At 43.5% G+C, this 24578-nt stretch overlaps 1 protein-coding gene and 1 pseudogene across 1 annotated transcript; one reads left to right on the forward strand and one right to left on the reverse strand.

The window, feature by feature from the left end:
* Positions 1-1264: 1264 nt before the first annotated feature.
* On the reverse strand, positions 1265-4039 carry LOC134209113 (RNA-binding protein spenito-like; annotated as a pseudogene).
* Positions 4040-4117: 78 nt separating this feature from the next.
* Positions 4118-23214, forward strand: LOC134210550 (uncharacterized). Its single transcript, XM_062686603.1, has 5 exons — positions 4118-4839; positions 4892-5743; positions 6113-7497; positions 7568-7691; positions 21939-23214. The coding sequence occupies exons 1-5, from the start codon at positions 4699-4701 to the stop codon at positions 22515-22517; spliced, it is 3081 nt and encodes a 1026-aa protein (XP_062542587.1). The 5' UTR covers positions 4118-4698; the 3' UTR covers positions 22518-23214.
* Positions 23215-24578: the final 1364 nt, after the last annotated feature.

Consider the following 24578-nt stretch of genomic DNA (forward strand, 5'->3'; position numbering starts at 1 on the left):
CAACGAGCTCCATCGTCGTTGTCACCAGAGGCCAATAACAACAGAAATTCGGGATCGGAAGTGGGGCTGGGTCGGCCACACTCTACGTAGGGGCGGAAACGAAATCTGTAAGCAAGCATTAGACTGGAACCCAGCGGGACATCGCAGCAGAGGCAGACCCAGAGGCTCATGGCGGCGAAGCCTCAATAAAGAAATAAAAGAAGTCGACCGAAATCTAACCTGGCAACAGGTTAAAGCGATAGCCGGGCATCGCTCAGGATGGAGATCTTTCAAGTCGGCCCTTTGCACCACCGGAGGTGTACAGGATCCATAAGTAAGTAAGTAAGTTCGGCTTTGCGAATTCAGCATGATGACGACTCAAATGTGCACAATCAGGACATCAATCTGCAGCACAACGAGGACGATCATTATGACGACTCTATGCACCACGACCGTAACAACAACGATGACCATGACGACGACTCAAATGTGCACAATTAAGACATCATTATACAACACGGACAGGAGACTCTATGGACCACGACCGTGACGACGAACATGTTCACAACCAGGACATCATTGGGCAACACAAACAGGACGACTCAAATGTTCACAATTAGGACATCATTATGCAGCACAACGAGGACGATCATTATGTCAACTGTATGCACCACGACCATGACGACGACGCCAATGTTCACAACCACATCATTGGGCAACACAAACAGGACGACTCACATGTTCACAATTAGGACATCATTATGCAGCACAACGAGGACGATCATTATGACAGCTGTATGGACCACGACCGTGACCACGAACATGAGCATGACGACGACGCAAATGTTCAGAACCAGGACATCATTGGGCAACACAGACTGGACAACTCAAATGTTCACAATTAGGACATCATTATGCAGCACAACGAGGACGATCATTATGACAACTGTATGCACCACGACCATGACGACGACGCCAATGTTCACAACCACATCATTGGGCAACACAAACAGGACGACTCACATGTTCACAATTAGGACATCATTATGCAGCACAACGAGAACGATCATTATGACAATTGTGTGGACCACGACCGTGACGACGAACATGAGCATGACGACGACGCAAATGTTCAGAACCAGGACATCATTGGGCAACACAGACTGGACGACTCAAATGTTCACAATTAGGACATCATTATGCAGCACAACGAGGACGATCATTATGACAGCTGTATGGACCACGACCGTGACGACGAACATGAGCATGACGACGACGCAAATGTTCAGGAACCAGGAACGCTGGCCGCTTCTTTCTGCTTCAGGTAGGACACGAGATTACGCAGTGGACGCGTCTGAACGCTGGCATCATCCGAAGATGCTACCGATGATGTCGATCGCGGCAGGCCGAGGAAGATTGCGTGCGACGATGACGTCGATATGCGCTTCTGCACATCTTCCAACTTGGGTTGATCGAGGCGTAGTCGCTGAGTAATACGAAGGTGGTGTTTACCTTCCTCGTCCTTCATCAGGCTGTCCACTATTGCGTTGTCTCCGTCTGTTAGGTGCAACTTGGCGGGGAATAGTGAACTCTTCAAAATCAGTGCCCCTTGCCAGACTGTGGTAGATTTCCGTGCCATTTCTGGTAACGTTCTTGCATTCGATAACATGCCATTCCTACGAGAAGACGAATCAGAATCCGAATCAGCCGGACTGCGTCGGACTGCGGGAGCGAGATCTATCGATTCCTGGTTCACGTGATCCAGAACGACGGCGTGAATCATATTCGCCATCGGCTCCTGATCGACGCCATTCATCATTGTCCCCGTGGTGCGGTGGGCCATCACGATGAAAACCGCCACGGAAACCACCACGGCCGCGGAACGGTCTTCCACCATAGCCGTACGATGAATTTTCCTCGTATGATGCACCGCCTTCCGGATATTCGTAGTCGGGGCCGCGACGATACTCACCGCCTTCCTCCACTGGGCTTTGAGAACGATGGTGTTGTTCCGTTATCAGCAAAATCGATACGAATACGACGATCCAGTGCCCCTAACGGGAATCCACGCATTTCCTTCACAGCAGCCGTAGCAGCATCAATAGAATCGTACAGAATGTACGCCTGGGTTGGGTGTCCCCTTTGTTATATTCGATCTTTTTGATGGCACCAAAACGGTCGAACTCACGCTCCAACTGAGTAACCGAAGTCCATGCGCCAAGACCACCAACCCGAATTCTGGTCGTCGGAGTAGCTTTACCGTATCCTATCTTGCACTGGAACCATGTCCAACGTTTGGTAACGAACAATTAAAAGCAAAAGCATTTCCAGTTCCTGCCGAAACGAACCGAAACTACGTCGCAAAGTGAGGGAGAAAAACAAACAGACAAACTGTCAAAACGTCAATAGGGGTAAGTCAGTGCTCGTAAAATATTTATGTAATTCGTCACCCACGAGGGGTATTTTCTTCAAAATGAAGAAGAAGACATGGTGCCCGATTTTCTGATGGCTTTGTACCGGACATTTCGGTCTATGTATTCGTCAATGGTAGAAGATATTTAGATTATTGCTACAATATAAAATGTTTTTGTGAGATCAATTACCAATTTAGTTTAACATTTAAATGATACAACCTATTGACTTGCATTTCGTTGTTCTGCGATTGAAAACCACGATGATCATACAAGTTTATTTTGGAGCTCAGTTTTCAAAGGAAATCATCGGTTTCTCAAAAGCAATATGTTCATCTTCGTCTCGCGTAAATAACGTTAAAAAAACATTGCGTTCTATGCTAGAGGATTTTTTTGTTGCTTTTTTTAATGAGAGAAGAAGGGAAATGTGGGGTTTGAGTATATCACCATCAGCGTGTCGATGTGCGCAGCAAGCCATGACTCGGCCTCTTCTGGTCAGACCTCCGTGGCGTGCACACGCACCTACGGAGAGCTGCTGTCATAGCAATTCGCTCCGGCCATTTGGGGCCACACACTCACCTTGACCGTCTCGTTTAGGACTTCCTCCGCCAAATTCTTGTAAGCGGCGCCCTTTTGCGAGACGCCCCGCTTCAGCTCGAGGATCATCTCGCCCATCTGGGTACGGCGCCGAGTTCACCGAGCTTGACGTCACTCCTCATCGCCTTCAAGACGTCCGAGTACTTAGCCTCGTTCGTCTTGATGACTAGGGCATCACCACTGGAGCGATTGGCGCCTACCCTAGACTTCTTGCCACCGTCATTCGCCTGGGCCTTCTTTTCGGCCATTGACGTCTTCGGTTTTCTCTTGTTCTTGATATTATCTTGTCCTTGCTGATATCTCTGATATTCGAACAAAATTTGCCAACTAAACATTCTACCTTTTTTTCGAGCATAAAAACCTCAGTTATTTGTTATCCAATTAAAGGTCATATTTATGCATAAAAATTGTAATATGCGCTGTACCCTGTACCTTTCAAAAGTGTAAGAAGGCTCTTATTCACTGTACGTGGATTGAATTGGTTTTTTTCTTAAGTTTGACAGTGACTAGTGAGTCGATGTAAAAAGCTGATCGATCAGTAAAATATGCTGAATCTCAGTAAACTTTATAATTGCTGATTTTCTTCAGCAAATCATTTTGCTGAAATACTGTTCAGGAATTTGGTGTGTGCGGCCAAAACCGGTACACCCTATTTAAAACACGGGGTCTCTAGGGGGAAATATTATTTTTCAAAAAAAAAAAAAAAAATGCTCCATATAGTGGGTAAACTAAAATGTTCTATCGGGGGATCTAGAACAATTTATTTTTCACTATTTTTGGTGCAAACTCCATAGAAATCTCAAATGATACCCAAAATTTAATGATACATTTTAAAAATGAAGCTGCTTGGAAGAGGAATATATATATATATATTCTCGTGTAGTGGGTGTTTTAGAGATACTGATTTTTTAAAACTAAGCCTCTTCGGACAAAGACGCCGTGAAAACATTAGAAAAGCTAATAATAAATTAATGCGCGCCTTGGAAAACCACGTGTTCCAACAGCGGCACGTTGCCCCGTGTGCCGCTGATCATAAAATGCGCCCGCTTCATCTAGCTGTCACTTTCGTGTTTCAGTGTGTGCGTGTAATCTCGCGCAGTCGGCGAGCGTGTTTCGAATGTTTGGAAAATTAACGCAAAGGAGAAAAAACAAAAATCTGACCGCGGGTGGACGGGAACGCGTCTCGTTTGATGAAAAGTGCGATTTTCCGGTGGAAAAAAGTAGCGGAATTGTATGAAAAGTGTGCAGCGGTGCAGCCAAGTGTATAGATTTTTCGAATATGGTGTTTGATTTTTGTGGAAATTGTTGGATGAGTGATAAAATGCGTTTGTATTATGACGATTGACAGAAGTATTTTCCGTGGGGCAGTTTGTTGATAGTGCGACGCTTGAGTGGGTGGGGCGCGCTAAGTGTATCGCCTTCGTGGGGTGGAGGTGTCTGGTCTTTTAACAAAAAGAAAATAATTGCAAGTGGAGGGAAACGGTTCGACTACTAAAGTTGATTGATTGCAAAGCGCGAAAAATTGCTTCAAATCGCTTAACGATAAGGGTGATAAAGGTGAAATTGTGAGGGGTAGAAATCTATTGACACTTCTTGACAGACCCTTGCAAGGAAAGTGAAAATGGCCCAAAGAAAGCGAGAGTAGCTGTTTTGAAGGTCGGAATTACAGAGGATAGAATCAACATCTGTTTTGGTGATAATAACGAGAAAAATGGCTGGATACAAATGTGTGAATTTTGGGGACTTGTGTCGGCTTTGTGCCAGCAGCAGTGGTGAGCGAATTGGAATTTTCTCAGACGAAGGGAAACGGAAAAATCTTCCGGTGAAAATCACGGACAGTCTCAAGATTAAGGTAATGTCGTTAATATTACAAAAATGTGTTAATTCTCGAATATTTTTCCTAGGTCTACGAAAAGGATCGTTTACCAAAAAGCGTTTGTTCAAAATGTTTGAAACAGTTGGAAGCTCATGTGGAATTCCGGGAGTCGGTTGTGAAGGCGCAGGGGATGCTGGAGAGTTGCCTAAACTCCGCCAAGCTTAAAAATGGTGGAATGGTCTACATAAAGGATGATTCAGCGAAAGATGAGCAGACGTCGATGATGACGACGACTGATCTCACGACACCATCGCCGAGTCCAGTTGCTGCCACCATCACTCTCCCAACCATCCAAACCCAATCTCCGACACAAGCTCCTGCTCAAGTGAAGTTGCTTCCAACAATTCCCTTGAGTAGTTCAGCTGGGCTACAACATACGGCCACCATCACTTCCTCACCAGCCATGACACCCATCATTATCAACACTTTGCCGAAAGGATTCGCACATGCATCGACCGCAGCGACGGGAGGTGGGATTAAAGCAGCCACTCTCATGGCTCAGAACTCAGATTTTCTCACCAGCATTATGCAAGCCGTGGGGATACAAACGGGCGAGACTTCGGTGGCGGCTGCAGCTGTGGCAGCAGCAGCATCTACTCAAGAAAGTCACCACCACCAGCAGCAGCAGCAACAACTGTCGATGAATCAGAATAATCAGCAGCAACAACAGCAGCCGCTGGCACAGTACACAATAACTGTGGATGGCCAGACGATCAAGGCCAATCAGATCCACTACAAAATCCAGGACGGAACGGGGCAAGCCGTTTTGACGGCTTCCGGAGCTGAGGTAGAGCAGCAAGGCGGCTCGTATCAGCAGATGGACGAATTTCTGAGGATGAAGACGCCGGTTAAAACGAATAGAAGGGAGCTAGAGAAAACGGTGAGTGAAACTATTTGAGATGTTTTTCATAATTCTTCCAATGTTGTGTGTGTGTGTTTGTGCTGGAAAATCGAGCTAATTTTTTATTAAAACTTTCGAGCCTAATTGCTTTTGCGCGGTTTAATCCGCGTTTTGACGTAGGACTACGGGTACACTTTACGATTGCGAAAATCGGAGACCGTCACGAAAATATGATGGATTTTGAACGTTAATATCTCAGCCGTTTCTTGATGGATTTCCAATATTTTTGGAACATTCGATCAAAATGAAGCAACTTGCGGGCTTGCATCTAATTCTCAGTTCGAACAAGATTACATGCAGAGCGGATGCAGTGCAAATTATTTTACAAATACATATTTTTCGTTTCAGCCTGAACCAGTCTCGGCAGCAAAAATGCCAAAGATTAGTGTCCTAATCAAATCGCCCCCTCCTCAATCTACGTTAGTTCAACAAACACCCCCCAAACAAAACATTATCCCGGTTGCCACGGTATCCAGCAGTCCCATCACCTTAACGCCTGTGTCCACCTCCAGCAGCATAGCCAGTTTTTCTGCGGCTCCTAGTGGCACGATATTTACGAGTACTCCTGTCGCCGGGACCTCACTTGGATCAAGCACCGTAAAATCTACCGCTTCTATTCCCGTACTGGATGCCAGCAAAATCATGCAAGCCAACAAATGCATCGTTCCCATTATGTTGAAAGCCGAAGGAGGTGGGGAACAAATTGCGCTTGCGCCCATTACGAATGCTGCGGACATGAACAAAAGTGTCGTTCCTAACGTTCAGTACGTGCAGATGAAACTGCAGCCCGGGCCAGATGGAATGTTCCGATTGGCTCCTGCTCAGATGCCACCAGCTCTAACGTTAACTCCCCAAGGCATGCAGCAATTCGGGATAAGTCCTCTGCAAACCGTTCAAGCGCAACACGCCCAACAGCAGCCTCAGATTCAAATACAACCGCAGCAAATCCAGGCACAGTTGACTATGCCAAGCGTCCAAGTTCCTTTGTCCAACTATCTCAGTCTAGTCGAAAAATCTTCCCAGCTCCAGAACCAAGTCTCAGCTGCCGAAGTACAGCCCCAGCAAGCTAACATAGTCATCACAACTCAACCCGTTCAACAACAATCCCAACCCCAACAACAGCAACCTCAACCCCAACAACAATCCCCAGTTCAACCAACGCAACACATGCAAATTGTACAAAGACCCCCGATACAAGTCCAGCAACAACCCACACCACAGAGTCAACCCAAACCTCCGAAACCCAATCCATCGCCCCAACAACCGCCACCGCCTCCGACAACCACCCGCCGCGAATCGACCTCCCAGGAACAATCCCAACTGAACAGTTCGTCGGATTCGTTGACCAGCATCACGAACGCATCCATTGCGGCCACCCAACAGATGAAGGCCATTACGGCGTTGTCTTTCAAACAGGAAGGCCACAGTGATTCACAGGCCACCGGTGTGAGTTCGCAGGGGACCGCCTCCGGTACGGCCTCATCCAACGTCAGTTTTACGTCGTGCGACGTGTGCTCGAAGTCGTTCAAGCGGAAGGAACATCTGATGCAGCACCTGAAATCGCACGTCGGCCTCAGGCCGTTCAAGTGCGATGAGAGCGGGTGCAGTAAGTCGTTCAGCCGGAAGGAGCATCTCATGAGGCACATCGTGTCCCACACGGGGAAGAAGCTGTTCGCTTGTCCCATCTGTCGGAAGTATTTCTCGCGGAAGGACAATCTCAATAAGCATAAGAAGTGAGTTACTACGGGTTTGAGGGGGCGGGTTTTTATGTGAAATGCATTGTGAAATTATTTTTCGTTTTAGGACACATCAAGAGAATAACAGTTCAGCTCCATATCGTTGTACGATTTGTAGCAAGCACTTCTACATCAAGGGGCAGTTCTTGAAGCACAAACAAATGCACGAGATGGCAAACGAGGCGCAAAAGGTGAGTAGAAATAGTAGAAAGGCGAAACAAATATTCTCAATCAGGGATCAGGGGGTAGTCAATTGAAAACAATTCGTCAATGCACAAGTTTGAAGCAAAACAGTCCAGCCGCGGGTAGCTCTCTGTATGAGACCTTTCTTAGTGAAGCGGAGAGACGTGTGGTAGTAAAGCAAGTAGCTGCCGCCGATAGTTTTTTGGCATTACGCCGCCGATAACAGTTTTGCATCAGCACGCCGCTGTTTTAAATTTGTCACACCGGTTCAAATTTGTTGGAGTCTACATGATTTAATAGGTAGGCAATAGGCATGAATACAACGCTAGATTGTACATTTACTGTGGGAATCCTGAAACATTTCGCTTTAGAAAATTCAAAGAAATTACATGAAAAATCCCGCCAAGAATTTACCGTGGAAATTATTAAACAACACTTCTCGATGAAAAATTCCAAAGAATTACCCGAGCAAACAATTCCCTTCTTGAAGTATATCCCACGAAAATTTAAAAAATCCCAAGGAAATTCCAATCACCTTCTCGAGAACATTTAGAAGGATTTCCCCAAAAGAATTCGAAGAACTTCTCGAGAAGATTCCTCTGCGAAGAGTTTCTCGAGGAAATTCCATAGAATTTTCCTAGAAAATTCCTTAGCTTAGCTAGACAAAAAGTTAGACAAAAAGGTTGAGATAGGGGAACCCGGGGCAAGAAGGTCATCTTAAGCATGTTGAACTATTATATAGTAGTAACACCACTAAATCAAATGTTTATCGTACGCAAAATATAATGTAGATTGCTATCAATGAAACTACACCGATATTGATATAAATCGTATTGTAAAAGTGGACTAAATATTAACATTTCTTTTGGTTGTTTTTTTCATTGAAAAAAAAGGCCTGGGGCAAGAAGGCCACCCTACAGGGGCAAATATGACACATATTGAAATAAAGGTGTAATAATGAAACTACCACCTAGCCACATAATTGAATCAGCGGACGATGTCTCAGGAACACGTAGGCACAGTTCAGGGTGGCATTGACGGAAACCGTGACACCAATCTTTACCGGCCAGTTGGTGTTGAACGGATGTTTAATTTTGTTCCTTATCGCCTGCCGGAATGCTAAGTTCCTGAAGTCGCGAATTGGCAGTGCAACGAGTCGTTGTTTGACATCGTAGCAACCTACTGGTGTGAGGCAATCATACCATTCCATCGTAGCAATCTTGGCTCTTTGACATTTGTAATTTTCTTATCATTCTCAAACTAAACTCTGAATAAACCACACGTTATTTTAACCGAGCTCTGCGTTCATTCATAGAAGGTTATGGGCACCTCTACGAGAGAAGCTGTGTGTGGTATCCCACAATTCAACGGTGGTGCAGGATTCCAGCACTGGAGTTTCCGTGTCAAAATGTTTTTGGACTCCGTCGGCGTTTTGAATACGTTAACTGATGATGCTCCGGAAGCTGTCGATGAGAAGACGAAGTTTGAAGAATCGGACCGGAAGGCCAAGTCGTACATCGTCAGTTTCCTTGCAAACGAGTGTCTGGCGATCGTATGTGAGAAGAAAACGGCCAAGGAGATGTGGAAGGCGCTTGAAAACACTTTTGCGAAGCGGTCGATAAGAACTCAAAATCTGGTGAGGAAGCAACTCAAACGTTTTAAGATACGGGATGGCGATTCGATGAGAGCGCATTTGCTGGTTTTTGAAGACTTGATCCGACAATTAAAGACCGCCGGAGCGAAGATCGAAAAGGGTGACCTGGTCATCTCCCTGTTTCAAACCCTTCCGGATATGTATGACCCTTAAGTGACCGCTCTTGAGAATATTCCTGAGGAAGAGCTGAGTTTGGAAGTTGTGAAGCAGCGCTTGTTAGCGGAAGAGCTCAAACGTTCCGAACGTCACGAAGACTCAGGTGAAGTAAACTTGGCAGCGTTCTCCGAAGACAAGCCCCGGAAGCCAATGAAGTTTCAAGGCAAGTGTCACAAATGTGGCAAACGTGGACGTCGTGTAAGTTTCGTCGCAAGCCGCAAGAACGAAGGATTACGAAGCGGAAAGGTTGTGTTCAAGCTCGACTCGGGTGCCAGCGACCACCTCGTGAATGAAATGCAAGTATTTTCAGAAACTCGCAAGTTGAAGCAACCCGTTGAGATTCAAGTAGCCAAAGACGGAGAAGTACTGGTGGCCAAATTTACCGGCACCATCGTCGGAAGCAGCAACAAGAATATGCCGTTGACAATAAAGGATGTTCTCTATGTTCCTGAACTGCGAGACAATCTAATGAAATTGAGGTGGACATTCCAGTGGTTTCGGCAAATTTGTGTCAAACTGAAGCGACCACTTTGTGGCACTGGAGGCTGGGACACCTTAGCCAACAAGGAATGAAAGCAATCGTAAGTAACAACCTCGTCGATGGCGTTGATTTCAAAGCAGACAAGCTTGAATTCTGCGACGCCTGCGTCCAGGGTAAACTTTGTCGTGACCCCTTCAATGGCACCCGTCCAAGATCCTCAAGGCTACTGGAAAGAATCCATTCCGATGTGTGCGGACCAATCGAACCAACGGCGTGGGAAGGATCGAAGTATTTCGTTTCCTTCATAGACGACCATACTCATTTTGCAATGCTGTTCCTAATGAAGAGGAAGTCGGAGGTGTTTGATCGATTCCGCGAGTACGAGGCGATGGTGACGGCCAAGTTCAACATGAAGATATCTAAGATGACAATTGATCAAGGTCGTGAGTATCTATCAAATAGCCAGAAGCAGTTCTATTTGCAGAAAGGGATCCAGGTCGAACCGACCGTTGCACATACGCCGCACCAAAACGGCGTCGCTGATAGGTTCAACCGAACCATAGTTGAGAAGGTCCGCACGATGCTGATCGATTCGCATACCCCTAAAACCATGTGATCAGAAGCTGTCTTTACTGCTGTGTATCTGGTAAACCGAAGCCCTACCGTCGCTTTGTCGAGAAGTCTAACCCCGGCTGAATGCTGGTACAACGAGAGGCCAAGTGTGGAAAAACTTCGTGTTTTTGGTTGCAAGGCATTTGCATGGATACCCGGCCAACACAGGAAGAAGTTGGGTGCGAAGGGTGTCGAAGTTGTAATGGTTGGTTATGCTCCCAACGGTTACCGTTTGTGGGACAGGAAGTCAAGACGAATCATCATCGCACGTGATGTCAAGTTTCATGAAACATGTTTCCCGTATGAAGTGAACTGCGAAGAGCATGAAAAGCTTCCATTAGTCGTTTTACCACATAAGCATGAAGAGGAAGGAATTCAAGAGGCGAATCCGCTAGATGAACACCCATTGCGTCGGGAGGGCACTCCCGTTCAAGATGTTGAGCAGCTGCCGGATGACGCATCCCTATTACAAGCTAGTTCTCCGGTTACTGATGGCGAGGACGTTTTTGAGATGAATCAAACCGGGGCGCTCCCTTCGCAAATAGAACAACTCGAGTCCGATGGACAAGCGACGTTGAGGCGCAGCGAACGGGAGCGCAGGCTCCCCGGTAAGTTGTTGAATTTTTTCACCGGTTACAGAGCAACTTCTGTTGGCTCGTATTCTACAGATCCTCAGTGCTACAGCGATATCGAGAGACGAGACGATCGAGCCAAATGGTTACAGGCTATCGATGACGAGTTAAGGTCCATGGAGGCGAACGGTGTGTGGAGATTGGTGACCTGCCCGCGCGGTGTGAAGCCCCTAAAATCCAAATGGGTATTCCGCGTGAAGGAAGATGAAGATGGACACACAGCCCGTTATAAGGCCCGACTGGTAGCGAAGGGCTTCCTGCAACGTCAAGGGGTGGACTTTGAAGAGACTTATGCACCGGTGGCGAAGTTATCCACCATTAGGACCGTACTGGCAGTAGGTGTACACAAGCAATTCCATTTTCACCAGATGAACGTGAAAACCGCGTTCCTACATGGAAATCTCAAGGAGGATATTTACATGGAACTCCCCGAAGGCGTGCAGGCTCCACCTAACATGACATGCAAGCTGCTAAAATCCTTGTATGGGTTGCGTTGCTGGAATTGAAAATTCAACAGTCAACTAATCAAGCTGGGTTTCCGTCGGTCACGTCACGACTATTGTCTGTATATCCGTTGCGATGAAGATGATGAGCTGTACATCGTGCTATATGTCGACGATTTACTAATCGCGGGGAGGAAATTGGAGTCCATCGGCCGGTTGAAGAAGCAACTTTCGACTGTTTTCTGTATGACCGATTGTGGAGAAGCACGTCATTTCCTGAGAAGGAAGATCGCGTACGACCGGCATGAAGGAACCCTCCAGCTTTCACAGCAGGTGCACGTGGAAAAGGTCGTGAATAATTTCTTATTGGCCGATTGTAATCCCACGAAGTCACCCATGGAAAAAGGACTGCAACTACAACGAGAGGGGAAACCTACAAGAGAACCCTACCGGAAGCTGTTAGCCAGCTTAATGTATATTATGCTCAGCGTTCGCCCGGACATCTGTTTCCTAGTTGGGTATCTGGGTCGCTATCAACAAAACCCCACGGACGCTCACTGGCAAAGTTTAAAGAGAGTCGTCCGCTACCTCAAAGCAAATGCCAACACTGTACTGACGTTCCAACGCAACAATTCTCCTTCGATAGTTGGGTATGCCGATGCGGATTGGGCGGCGAACAACGAGGACCGGAAGTCTGTATCCGGATATGTTTTCAAGGTTTTTGGATCCACAGTATCATGGTGCAGCAAAAAGCAAACTACCGTAGCAATTTCCTCAAGTGAATCGGAGTACGTCGCATTGAGTGCAGCTACTACCGAAGCCCTTTGGTTAGCTGGAATTCTTGAGGACATGAACGTGAAGAATCCCGAAACACCTGTGACAATTTATGAAGACAACCGAGGATGTATCGGCATGGCCAACAACTTGGAGACGAAACGAACCAAACATATTGACGTGAAACATCATTTCATCAGAGATCATATCGCTGAAGGACGAATCCTAGTAAAGGCTGTCGTTACTCAAGATCAATTAGCCGATATTTTCACCAAGTTCCTGGATCCCGGCAGATTTCAAGAATTGCGACGGAATCTAGGACTGAATGATTGAGAGGGGATGACATCGTAGCAACCTACTGGTGTGAGGCAATCATACCATTCCATCGTAGCAATTCTGGCTCTTTGACATTTGTAATTTTCTTATCATTCTCAAACTAAACTCTGAATAAACCACACGTTATTTTAACCGAGCTCTGCGTTCATTCATAGAATTGGTCCATGTTGAGTATGTGCTGAAAGAGTGCATCCTCTTGCTGCGGATTATTCTCTGGTGCGGAGCGACCGAATCCACAAGCGTTAATCTTCCGATCCGGATGCTTAAAATATTCGACGACGAACGCGGTGCTGAGTGGCTGCTCGCTTCACATACATGTTGGACTCTGTCACCGCTTCTATTGCCGCGGTCATGCTGGCGGATGGTCATTGTTCCACGTCGAAATTCGTACCAGGTACGCATTATCCTGGACCGGTCACTATACGAAATCACAACAACAGTTTGACACTTGTGTTTAAGGTTATGTTTGCGTGATTCAAAGAGTGACCCTTTTGCCCCTGGTAGAGGTGTCCTTTTTGCCCCGGATCGTCAATAGTGAATTTAAATGCATATTTTCGCAAAAAAAGGTACCACAGCCAGTAGTGTTGAGTTAGAAATACTTGTCAATACTGTAAACTTGTTTCCTACTTCGAATAACCCTAAATTAATATAAAATGCCCTTTGAAAATTCTTCTTTCATGTGATGTCATTATTATAATTTTTGGCCAGATCCAAGTAGCTTTTGGTTTTTTCAATTCAAGATTTTCAATACGAAATTTAATGAATATTACATTATAAGACTGTTAAGAATGTTAAAAAGCAATCGATTATGCTTATATTAATACATTTTACAGGGAAATCAAAGGTGTCCTTCTTGCCCCGGGTTCCCCTAGTCAAAATTTTGTCGAAGTTCAAATCAGCAGACTGAGTGTGGAGAGTTTTGCTGTTGAGTGTGTTGTCACGGAACGTGAAGAAAAGACGCCATTTTATGAACCGAGATGTTCTGTATTGAACAGATTAAACGTTCGTCTTGTTCGATTGGAAAATACAGAACGAATATTTATTGAATAAACAAATGCAGTTGGTAACCACCTGGGACGGGACTTGCAAAGAGGAAAAAATGTAACTTCATCTGCAACCAGCAAGCGCTGTCACGAATTGTCAGATATAACCAGCACCTTTTTGCCTTTCTCGTACAACAAAGTTGTACCGAAAGGCTATCATTTCACTTCGAAAACGAGCTTTTTATAGAAGCCTCGGAGGCCTATAGTGTTATATACCAAACGACTCAGCTCGAAGAGCTGTACAAATGTCCGTCTGTCCGTGTGTATGTATGTGTGTATGTGTGTGCACAAAATCTAAGAAAAACATTAGACAACTTTTCATATAGTAATCCTTAACCGATTTTCTCGCAACAAGTTTCATTCGACAGTGGGTAAAGCCTAGTTGATCACTATTGAATTTTATATCGATCGACTGTTGCGTTTGAAAGTTATAAAGAAAATGGTACATCGAACCATATTAACGCCATATAAGGTTGGTGTCTTGGCTAAATGAGAGAAAGGCAGTATCACCACTCGGTGAATTAAGTTGGTTTTGTGTAAAAGTATTGGTATCCCTCAAAAAGTATTCCGAATGATTTTGTTTTACGAGTACTTTTTCACTTTGAAAAGTATTCTAGAAAAGCCGGACAGCTTAATATTGAACTGTTATGAATACGTGTTTTATTTCCGATAGGAAAATCTTTATAAAAATAAGTTTACAAATCCGTAAATCACAAACACTTTTATTGTGCTCAGAAGATTCTACCCGGGATTTAGGTGAAACACTCAAGGAAACAGTTGAGAATCGATGATCAACTGTGATGAAAAGAAGAACAAGTGTCAAAACAAGGAAAAAGAAGCCGTCTTTGCAGGTCTCGTCTCAGGTAACCACTATTACTAGATGGCTCTCTGATAGGCTGGCTAGGTTGCCTCGATGTAACATATTAATGCTGTCCAATGAATGGCTTGAAGTTGTTCCCATGCCTCTCATGTTCATTTGTTTACAAAAAGAACGAGCAGGACGTGAACAACTTCGAGCTACTTCAAACTGCTCATTGGACAGCACTATTAAAAAACACGCAACAGCACATCTTCCCCGTAAGCTAATTCCTATTTGGAACTCGTACTATCCGACTGCTTCTTGTGGCGTATACTCCATCTGCACGATAATGACCTCGTTGTGGTAGATCTTGTCGTGATTGATCTTGCTGTACTAATAAAGTATCGTCTTCTTCTGCCGATAAATACTTTTCCGGACTGGTCAAGCGAACGACGTATATTGATTTTTATTATATCGACAGCTTCTTAGCGGAAGTCTACAGTACAAAGTTTTAGTACAAATTATGCAACATTACGAATCAAGACCAAATCCCCAACATTAAAAACTGAATTTACCGTTACCCGTTTATCATAGTGTTGTTTGTTGTACTGTTGTAAACGCTTCACATGGGTGAGTGGGCTAATGGCTAGGCTGTCTTCCGTCCCATAAAACCGTGGCGGGCCTTGTAGCACGCTGCCCAATCCTGCCATCCAGTTTTGCCTACTGAGTAGGAGTAGGCTCAGATGCCCTTTCCTGACTTGCGCTGATCTGGCTCTGAACACGCAAGTGTCAACCCTCGCATGGCCTCCCTGCTTACCGCAAGGCAGGCATAACCATAACCATGGGATCACTAAAGGCGACTACTCCAGTAGGATTCGGCGGCAGCCGCAAGGGGGACCCATATAGCAATGAGCCTTGAAAGACAAAAATCTTTGGAGATGGAGGTGGTGGACCCCTTTGCCAAAAGGGGTCTAGCGAGGTCCCCTATTAGAGAGGGGGAGAGCGGAGTGACGGTTGCTGCAACTGGCAGTACCGAAGAGTCTCCAGTGGTGGTGGGGAGTAGCCCTGCTTGCACGCCTGATGAGCCACTACCAGGGATACGGGTGGTGGCCGAGAAACTCGATGAGATCATCGAGTTCATAAGCGGTAAGCAGAACACCAACAAGGAGCTTAAACAGAGTCTCTTGGTGCTTCGGCAAGCTGTTCGAGTCGCAAGACAAGAACAGGACGCTTATATCAGGCGTGTAGCGGCAGCAGAGAAGGTAGCCAAAGGTATCCAGACCAAGGCCCTCTCCTCCCCTAGCGGTGTTACTGCGGCGAAAGAGGCGACCGCTCTTACGGCCAGTGAGTGTATGAAAACGCCAAACTCGAAGCGACCCAAACGCGCTACCATTAAGGCAAAACGTCGCCTGGATAGTGCACCGGAGCCTGAAGGGTGAAGGTGGTGAAGAAGGTGAAGGCACTAGACAGGCACAAGTTGCTGAGCCACAAGATGGTCCGAGCCAGCCATTGGTATCCGCCGAAGGGGATGCAAATCCTTGGCAGCTGGTCAGTAGGGTGCGGAAGTCGATCACCCCTCGACCTGCGAAGAAGGTGAGAGACAGAGGCGAGGCGTTGATGGTAAAAACCGACAAGCACAAGTACGCCGATGTCCTCAAATCGCTGCGAGCGGCCGATAGCCTATCGGGCCAGGGTCAGGATGTGCGCAGCGTCAGACGTACCAAGAACGGTGAAATGATCTTGGTACTGAAGCGTGGCGCGCAATCTAGCGGTGTAGCTTACAAAAAGCTTGCCCAGAAGGTCTTGGGTGACGGCGCTCAGGTCAAGTCGTTGGGTGCGGAAGTGACCCTCCAGTGTAAGACGTCGTCTCTGCCGTCAAAAAGCAGTGCGGCACAGAGGTTGAGCGGTCCTCTGTACGTCTAAGAGGGGGATTCTTTGGTACGCAGGTAGCCTATCTCAGACTACCGGTGGCTGATGCCAAAAAGGTCACTGAGAAAGGGAAGCTGAAGATCGGTTGGTCAGTATGCCCAGTAAGCGTGCTCCAGCCACCTTCAGTGGACAGGTGCTACCGGTGCCTTGAGTCCGGGCACAAGTCTTATGACAGCAAGGGTCCAGACCGAAGCAAGATGTGCCGTCGCTGTGGCGAGGAGGGACACAAGGCGCAGGAATGCGACAAGACACCTAGGTGCCTCATTTGCGCCAGTAAGAAGCAGGCCCGGAACCATGCTATGGGCGGGCCTGCGTTTCCCTTCGGAGCCGTGCAAGTAACATAGCTGAACCTGAACCACTGTGCATCTGCCCAGCAACTGCTGTGGCAGTCGGTCTCGGAGTCGAGGACCGATGTCGCCCTCCTGTCCGACCCGTACAACGTCCCTGCCGAAAATGGCAACTGGGTGGCGGACGGGTCTAGGTCGGCGGCAATCTGCACAACGGGAAGGTACCCGGTTCAAGAGGTTGTACACTTCTCCGCGGAGGGTGTCGCGACAGCCAAGATCAATGGTGTGTTCTATTCACCCAGAGAAATGTTTTTTAAACTCAATGATATTATGTATAAAAACAACAAAAATAATTATTGTTCCCCGGCTAATAATTTTATTTGTTGAATTCAACAATGAATCAGATTTGATTGGACGAAAAATATTGTAGTTTCTACAATGTTCCAAAACAGCACTCAAAATAAAAATTGTTTAATTTACAATATGTTTTTTTGTTTGTAAAAAAAATAGTTTTTAAATCAAAAAGGAAAGTTTCGCTTTCAACAATATTTTTCTTAAATTCAAAAAAATAAATATTGTAATCAAAAATTTATTTTAAATGTTATCAATTGTTTTATTCTTGGTTAGGCTTCGTGTGAAAAATATAATCACAATAATTATAGGGGAACGGTTCGGCACTTCATCCCATAGCTCCTATTTCCATCTCATCAAAAAAAAGCAATGAAAAGGAATTTGGTTTGTTTCTTATTTTTGTGATTTTTTTCATCAGTGAGCACGCGTGTTAGAAAAAAGAAGCGACGAGATTGGTGCTGTATTTCTTTGTTTTGCGATGAGATGAATATATGTTCAGTGAGATGGAAAATGGAACAGTTCCCCTATGTATTTGTATTTTTTTCAAATATTTACTTCACAAACTAGTTTATAATATACTGTATTAATTTATTATGGGCCGTCCTTAGCCGTGTGGTGAGACGCGTGGCTACAAAGCAAGACCATGCTGAGGATGGCTGGGTTCGATTCCCGGTGCCGGTCTAGGCAATTTTCGGATTGGAAATTATCACGACTTCCCTGGGCATAAAAGTATCATCGTGTTAGCCTCATGATATACGAATGCAAAAATGGTAACCCAGTGCCTAACGCCATCTGCGATAGTGCCACCGCTAACCGACCAAGCCATTGCCACTGTATCTCATCGCCGCCCATACCGCTGAATAATCCATTAAAGGTAAAGTTTAATGAATAAAGCTTTATTAAGATTCCTCACCATTCGAAATCTTCCCACGCTCGCACGTCCTGGGAGCTGGAAGAAAAGAGGCCTTTTGCGCTCACCCGGAAGCTGCCGTTGGTCAGACCCTTTCTGGGACAGCAAGAACTCCCGGGGTCATAGCGTTTCAAGGTATTAGAACGTCGGTATGCTCCCCTAATTTGGGAATGTCTTTTTCATCATTTACTTGATGGAAAAGAAAGTGGAAGAGGAAATACAAATGCATAAAACAAGCTCCTGGGCAAGGAGCCCTAGATAAGGACTTCAATAAGCCAAAGGCGAAACACAGAGTATACTAAAAACCCAGATTAATCCACCTAGCAGTGATGATGCCTTTCTCGTGCATTATAAAATATATTGAAAGAATCACATTAGAAAGGTCAAAAAAGCTCTTTAGGAGAATAGATCACATTTTTTCGATAATTTTGCATGGTTTTGAATTAGTTCAAATGTATTGCCACCATTTTTGTAAAAAAATTTTTTTTCGGTTTTGGATTTTTTTTTTCCAAGCGGGGTCCCTTGGGTAAAAACAATGATTTTTCAATAATTCCGAAATGCAATGTCCGATCGAGCCAATTTTCAATAGCAAACAATGGGACCGCATTCCCCGTCGAATGCAACTTGTTGCGAGTAAATCGGATAATGCTAAGTTCTAAAAAGAGTGTCTACAAAATTTGTACACATACACACATACACACACACACACACATACAGACATCACCTCAATTCGTCGAGCTGAGTCGATCGGTATATAAAAATCGGCCCTCCGGGCCTCCTATCAAAATTTTGTTTTTGCAGCAATATTATAGCCTTTACGTACACTTAGTGTACGAGAAAGGCAAAAAGCGTAAATCAAATTCATATAGTTTTTGCTCGCGATTAAAAAATCCAAAACGTTATCTAATAATAGTTATACGGAAGTGTGGAGAATGAGATGGGTACAAGAACAAATTTTAAATACTTGCCCAGATATGGTTATTGTCATTCAATTATTCATAGCAGTTTTATAATTTGCGGAAATGTTATGCTCTGTTTTGGCGTGTTTTTAGTAAACGTGTAGAGGGCTAACTTAAATTCAGTGACGGACGACTTAGCCCGATCAATTTTCGGAGAAGGATCGTAACAAAACGAAATACCAAAAAAGTCAGTTTGCTGAGTATTGTTAAGACGGACGGTCGAGTCTGGCACGCTCGTCCGGGTCACGACAGGAAGTACTAATAAGAAATGTGTGTGAATTTCAGATAAATTCGCTCATTTGACGCAGACAAATTTTGCGATCTCATTTGATCCAGCGCGCAGCGTAATCTTTATAAACTGATAAAGCTTTTAACGGGAAGAGTATTTGTAATGATGTATGAAATTAAAATTTATTGGTTGAACCAAAACAACAAGTGCTACCAAACTACCGTCAGACCCACTCTAAAAATTCATATACCTTGATCTGAATAGGCCCGTTGGTTATTCTGGCCATCAATAAACCTAATTGTTTTGTTCTTGATACTACTTGGAACGATCGCTATTCTCACAATCAACCAAGACGGCAAAGACAAAGGTGCTGTTTGAACATTTAAAGTAAAATGAATTTCCTTGAATGGACAAATCATCCGTTCTCATAAACTACGCATCGCATCAATATGAAAGCTAGGTCAACCTACGAGCTACGACTTGGTACTTACGACTTGTTTTACAGTTCTAAACAATAAAAGAGATTTCATTGTACCTCCATACTAAATTCTAGCTGTATACTTCCAATTTCTTCAAGACTGTTATCCACCTCGTGTGTGTGGAAGGAACATTGAAAGCTTACTATATCGAACAGCAGACGTCACTAGTGCTTATGCAATATTACATTGATACAAACACGCAGCAACACCACCTGTCGCCTTATAATGGAAATATTGCAATTATACCATCAGGTGTAGGGTAAAGTCACTAGATATAAAGTCTGGCGAAGACACTGACAGGTCACCAATCGAACTGTCATTTGCGGGATCCAATCGAACATGACGCTTCAAATGGGCTTGAACCAATGGAGAGTATTGAGATAGTGCTGATAAATATAGTGGAACAAAAGATATTTTAGTTACTAGATAAAGATTGTCGCTTCGGTTCCCTTTGTTCTGCTGGCCGAAACATGTGTGGTACATACCTGTCAAATCGTATGGATTTTCCTTCTTTGACATTTAGCTCCCCTATCCTCGCCAGCAAAAGATGTTCCGGACAGCGACGACAGCGACAATCTTTATCTAGTAACTAAAATATCTTTTAGTGGAACATTATTCCAAAAATATCAAAAGCTAGAGTCCAAGGAAAAGGGAGAGGATTTTTTTCTGGGATTTACTAGCTGAGCAACATTTTATTTGATTTTTCGCGAATAAAATGTGGAAAAGGTGTTTTTGCTTTGTGAAAGCAACTTAGGAAAGCTGGAGTTGGATTTTTTGTCATCAACTAATGGCGTTTCCGAAGGTCACCCTATCGACTCCATAAAAGACTGATACCTGTATGTGCGTATGTATGTGTGTGTATTAGGGTGGTTCAAATTAGTATGGGAAAAACTTTTTAAATTTTTTTTGATGGGTCGCCTTCTTATTCGGATTTATCTGATGTCCTGATGGTCTGGACAAAATTTCAGCCAAATCGGTCAACGTTTGGGCGGTGCTAAACTCGTTGGAAGGTCTTACTTCGGAAAATTTTTGGATGACCAAGAACTTATGTTTTGAATACAATCTATTCTATGAGTCACGTAGAGCATGCACCATATTTGAAATAGGCGGACAGATCTTTGGTTACGCGTGTAGATCTACAGGCCTTGCTTCGGGACTTTTTTGTATGACCAATAGCTTAGGCTTTGATCACAATCTATTCTATGAGTCACACAGAGCATGTACCATATTTGAAACAAGAGGACAGATCTTTATAGATCTCAAGGCCTTATTTCAGGAGATTCTTGGATGAGTTTGAGCATAGATCGGAACACATTCCTGGTTTCATATCACAAAAACCATGTACCATATTTTTTACGCGGTACATGGAGCGACGTAAAAAAAACCTTAGTGTAATTATATTTGTATTTTTTTTCAAATATTTACTTCACAAACTAGTTACACTGGATTGCAGTAGAAACAACAATTAAAATTTTTGAATTAAATATATTTCAGTTTTGATTTTAAAAATAAAATATTTGGGTTTAAAAAATATTTCAATAATTTTGGTTTTTAGTTCAAAAAGGTAGATTTTCTCTGCGTGAAATCCTCCCATTGTTTTCAAATCTACTTAGACACTGGATATCACCTATCTAAAACCTAAATAAATGTGAAGTAAATTATTTAAAAAATCAATAAACGCTTTTGAATAGTCAATATTGAGAAGTTGATAACTTCCCAAGGAAATGATTCTTTGTCTAATAGGTAGTAATTTTATTTGACGTTTTTTTTTACTAAAAATGACCTAATAATTCAATTGAAATTTGTGTATGATTCAATTGTTTACATATTTTATTGTAAATGTGCTTTTAAGTTCATCATTTGAGCTTGTTTGATAGGCAATTAGTCAATTTTGTGCGCGGTATTTGGAATCTTCTTCGGAATGTACAGTATTAGGCATATTTGTAAGTCAAATGTCGAACACTATTTTCTTCATTTTTCATGAGTTAAAATACAAAACATATTTTTCCCTTAGAATGTATTTCATATTGATTAAAGCGACACAGTTTTCAAGGGTGATTGTTACAAATTAAATTTTATATAGCGAATTTATTGTGAACACCTCCTTAACCCCACGGTAATAGGGCATGTCACGGTACAGTTAGATATTTACAAAACCAACTTCTTTCTCATTTTTTCCAGTCCGACAAGAAATCTCCAGTTAAGGTGAAAGTTGAACTGCCAGAAATACCACAACAGTTACCAACTGTCCAACAACCGCAACCGCAGCAACAACATCAACCCCAGCACCAAATCCAGCAAATACAACTGTCCATCCCACAGCAGCAGCAACAACAAACCCAAGTTCAACCCCAGATGCAGTCGATGTCGCTTCAGCCCCAGCAGATCTTTACCATTCCAGCCCAACTGCAGAACACCATCGCGGGCAAGGCACCCATCATCCACCAGTTGCAGATTGCGATGCCTACCAGCATGGCGACCGCCACCAACCAGAGCACCTTACAAACCGTTTCGGCCTCGACCCTAGCAGGACTAGGGATGGGAGGAGTCAACACCACCGCTGGTACCGGTGGGACCAAAACGGCCATCATAAAATCCGCCGATGGAAGCTCGGCCACCGTGTACACCCTTCCGTCGAACTTCATCATCGATGGGACGCAGTTTCTGGGGGCGGCGATGCAGCAGCAACAACAGCAACAGCAGCAGACGAGGGAACTGATGGGCAGCATCGGGAATATTAAGATCGAACAGATCACCTAGGAGCGGAGGGTGGTTTGGGTGAATCAGCATTCCAGTTAGAGATGAGGGAGGGGAGAATTGTACAGCCAGCTTAAATTAGGCTGCTCTAAGTTCATGTCATCTTTCCAATTTGTTTGTTTTGTTCTCGTTGCCATCAATCATTTTCGATATAATTGTGAAAAATAGAGCCAAATATCAAATGTAACTTGGGGATCATCCTTTTTGCTTTGGTGAGTAGTTCATTAACGATTACATAAATGTGTGAAATCCCGTTTTAGTAATTATGTGTTATTGTAAGGTTTCATTCATATACCAGATGATACACAGGGATTGCGGATGATTTCTGTCCCATGTAAGTTAAAAGTCTGTTAATAAATCGCAAAGAATAGCGTTCTGTATTTGTAAATAATAGTAACTTATTCAAAACATTAAATTATCTGCTTTGTTTTGTCAAATTCTAATCTTACTTCGCTATGACTATGTGTAGTCCGTAATGAATTGGGATTTATTGTTTCCAAACAGTGATTGAGGCCTTCCTGGCATTTAGTAGTGTTAAAAATTCGTGTTTTAAAATAAGGATATTGTATATAACGCCATGCCACTAGAATGAACAAAAATATGTAGATTTTGTATCTGTGTAAAATAAGATTTCATGATTTAGTGCATAAATCTCTATTATCAGTAGATTTGAAATATATCAACCAGTGTCAAAGAAAAAACAAAAAATACTCCAGAAGATTATTGATATCACTGCTCACATTAAGTTCTTCAAGGAACAATCATCAACGTTGACCGTTAATTACAGGGACGAGAGTCCACTCAGTTCATAGCCGCACCACGAACTTATTGATTGTCATGATTCAGTTAGTTTCGGTGATTTTTCGTATATATATACTTTCCAAAAGTTTGGTGGTGTCAAACACAGATTTTCAATCATTTTAATCTAATATTGTGCGCCGATTTACAACCGGACACGCAGAATTTTTACAGTGAACTGAATGCCGTCATAGATAAAGCTTCAAATGGTAGTAATGGTCATGGTAGTAATGCACGAAAACGGTAAACTGTTTTCATGATAATTGGGGGGTCGTTCTTCCTCCATCGATCAGTGCATAAAGTTACGAGGGTCTCTCGTGATAGATGTACTGATAATCAAATCGACCACATCCACATCAGCCGAAAATTGAGAGTAAGCCTTCATAAAAGCAGCGTGACATCGCGTCAGACCATTATCTCCTGATTGGCGAGATCCGACTACGCATTACTCGGATTGAGTGGCGGTAGGAAACACAAAGACACATCCAACATAAGTTCAATCTAAATCAAATAAAAATCCAATCCAAATCAAATCGAAATCCAATCCAAATATAATCCAAATCCTATCCTAATCCAAATTCAATCCAAATCCGATCCTAATCCAATTAAAATCCAATCCAAATCAAATCCAAATTTAATCCAAATCCAAATCAATTCTAATCCAAATTCAATCCAAATCCAATCCAAATAGAATCCAAATCCAACCCAATCCAAATCTAATCCAAATCTAATCCGAATCCATTCAAATCCAATTCTAATCCAATCCAAATCCAATAAATATTCAATCCAAACCTAATCCAAATCCAATTCAAATCCACCCAAATCCACCCAAATTCGATTCCAATCTAAATCGAATCAAAATCCAACCCAATCCAAATCTAATCCAAATCCAATCAAAATCCAATCCAAATTTAATCCAAATCCATCCAAATCCAATCCAAATCCAATCTAAATCTAATTCAAATCTAATCCAAATCCATCTAAGTCCAATACAAATCCAAATTTTATCAAAATTCAATTCAAATCTAATCCAAATCCAATCCAAATCTAATCCAAATCCAATCCAAATCTAATCCAAATCCAATCCAAATCCATTCAAATCCAATCCAAACCTAATTCAAATCCAATCCAAATCCAATTCAATTCCAATCCAAATTCAATTCAAATATGATCCAAATACAACCCAATCCAAATCCACCAAAATCCAATTCGAATCCAATCCAAATCTAATCCAAATCCAATCCAAATCCAATCCAAATCCATCCA

Source organism: Armigeres subalbatus, chromosome 2 (genome assembly GCF_024139115.2).
Source record: "Armigeres subalbatus isolate Guangzhou_Male chromosome 2, GZ_Asu_2, whole genome shotgun sequence".
NCBI lineage: Eukaryota > Metazoa > Arthropoda > Insecta > Diptera > Culicidae > Armigeres > Armigeres subalbatus.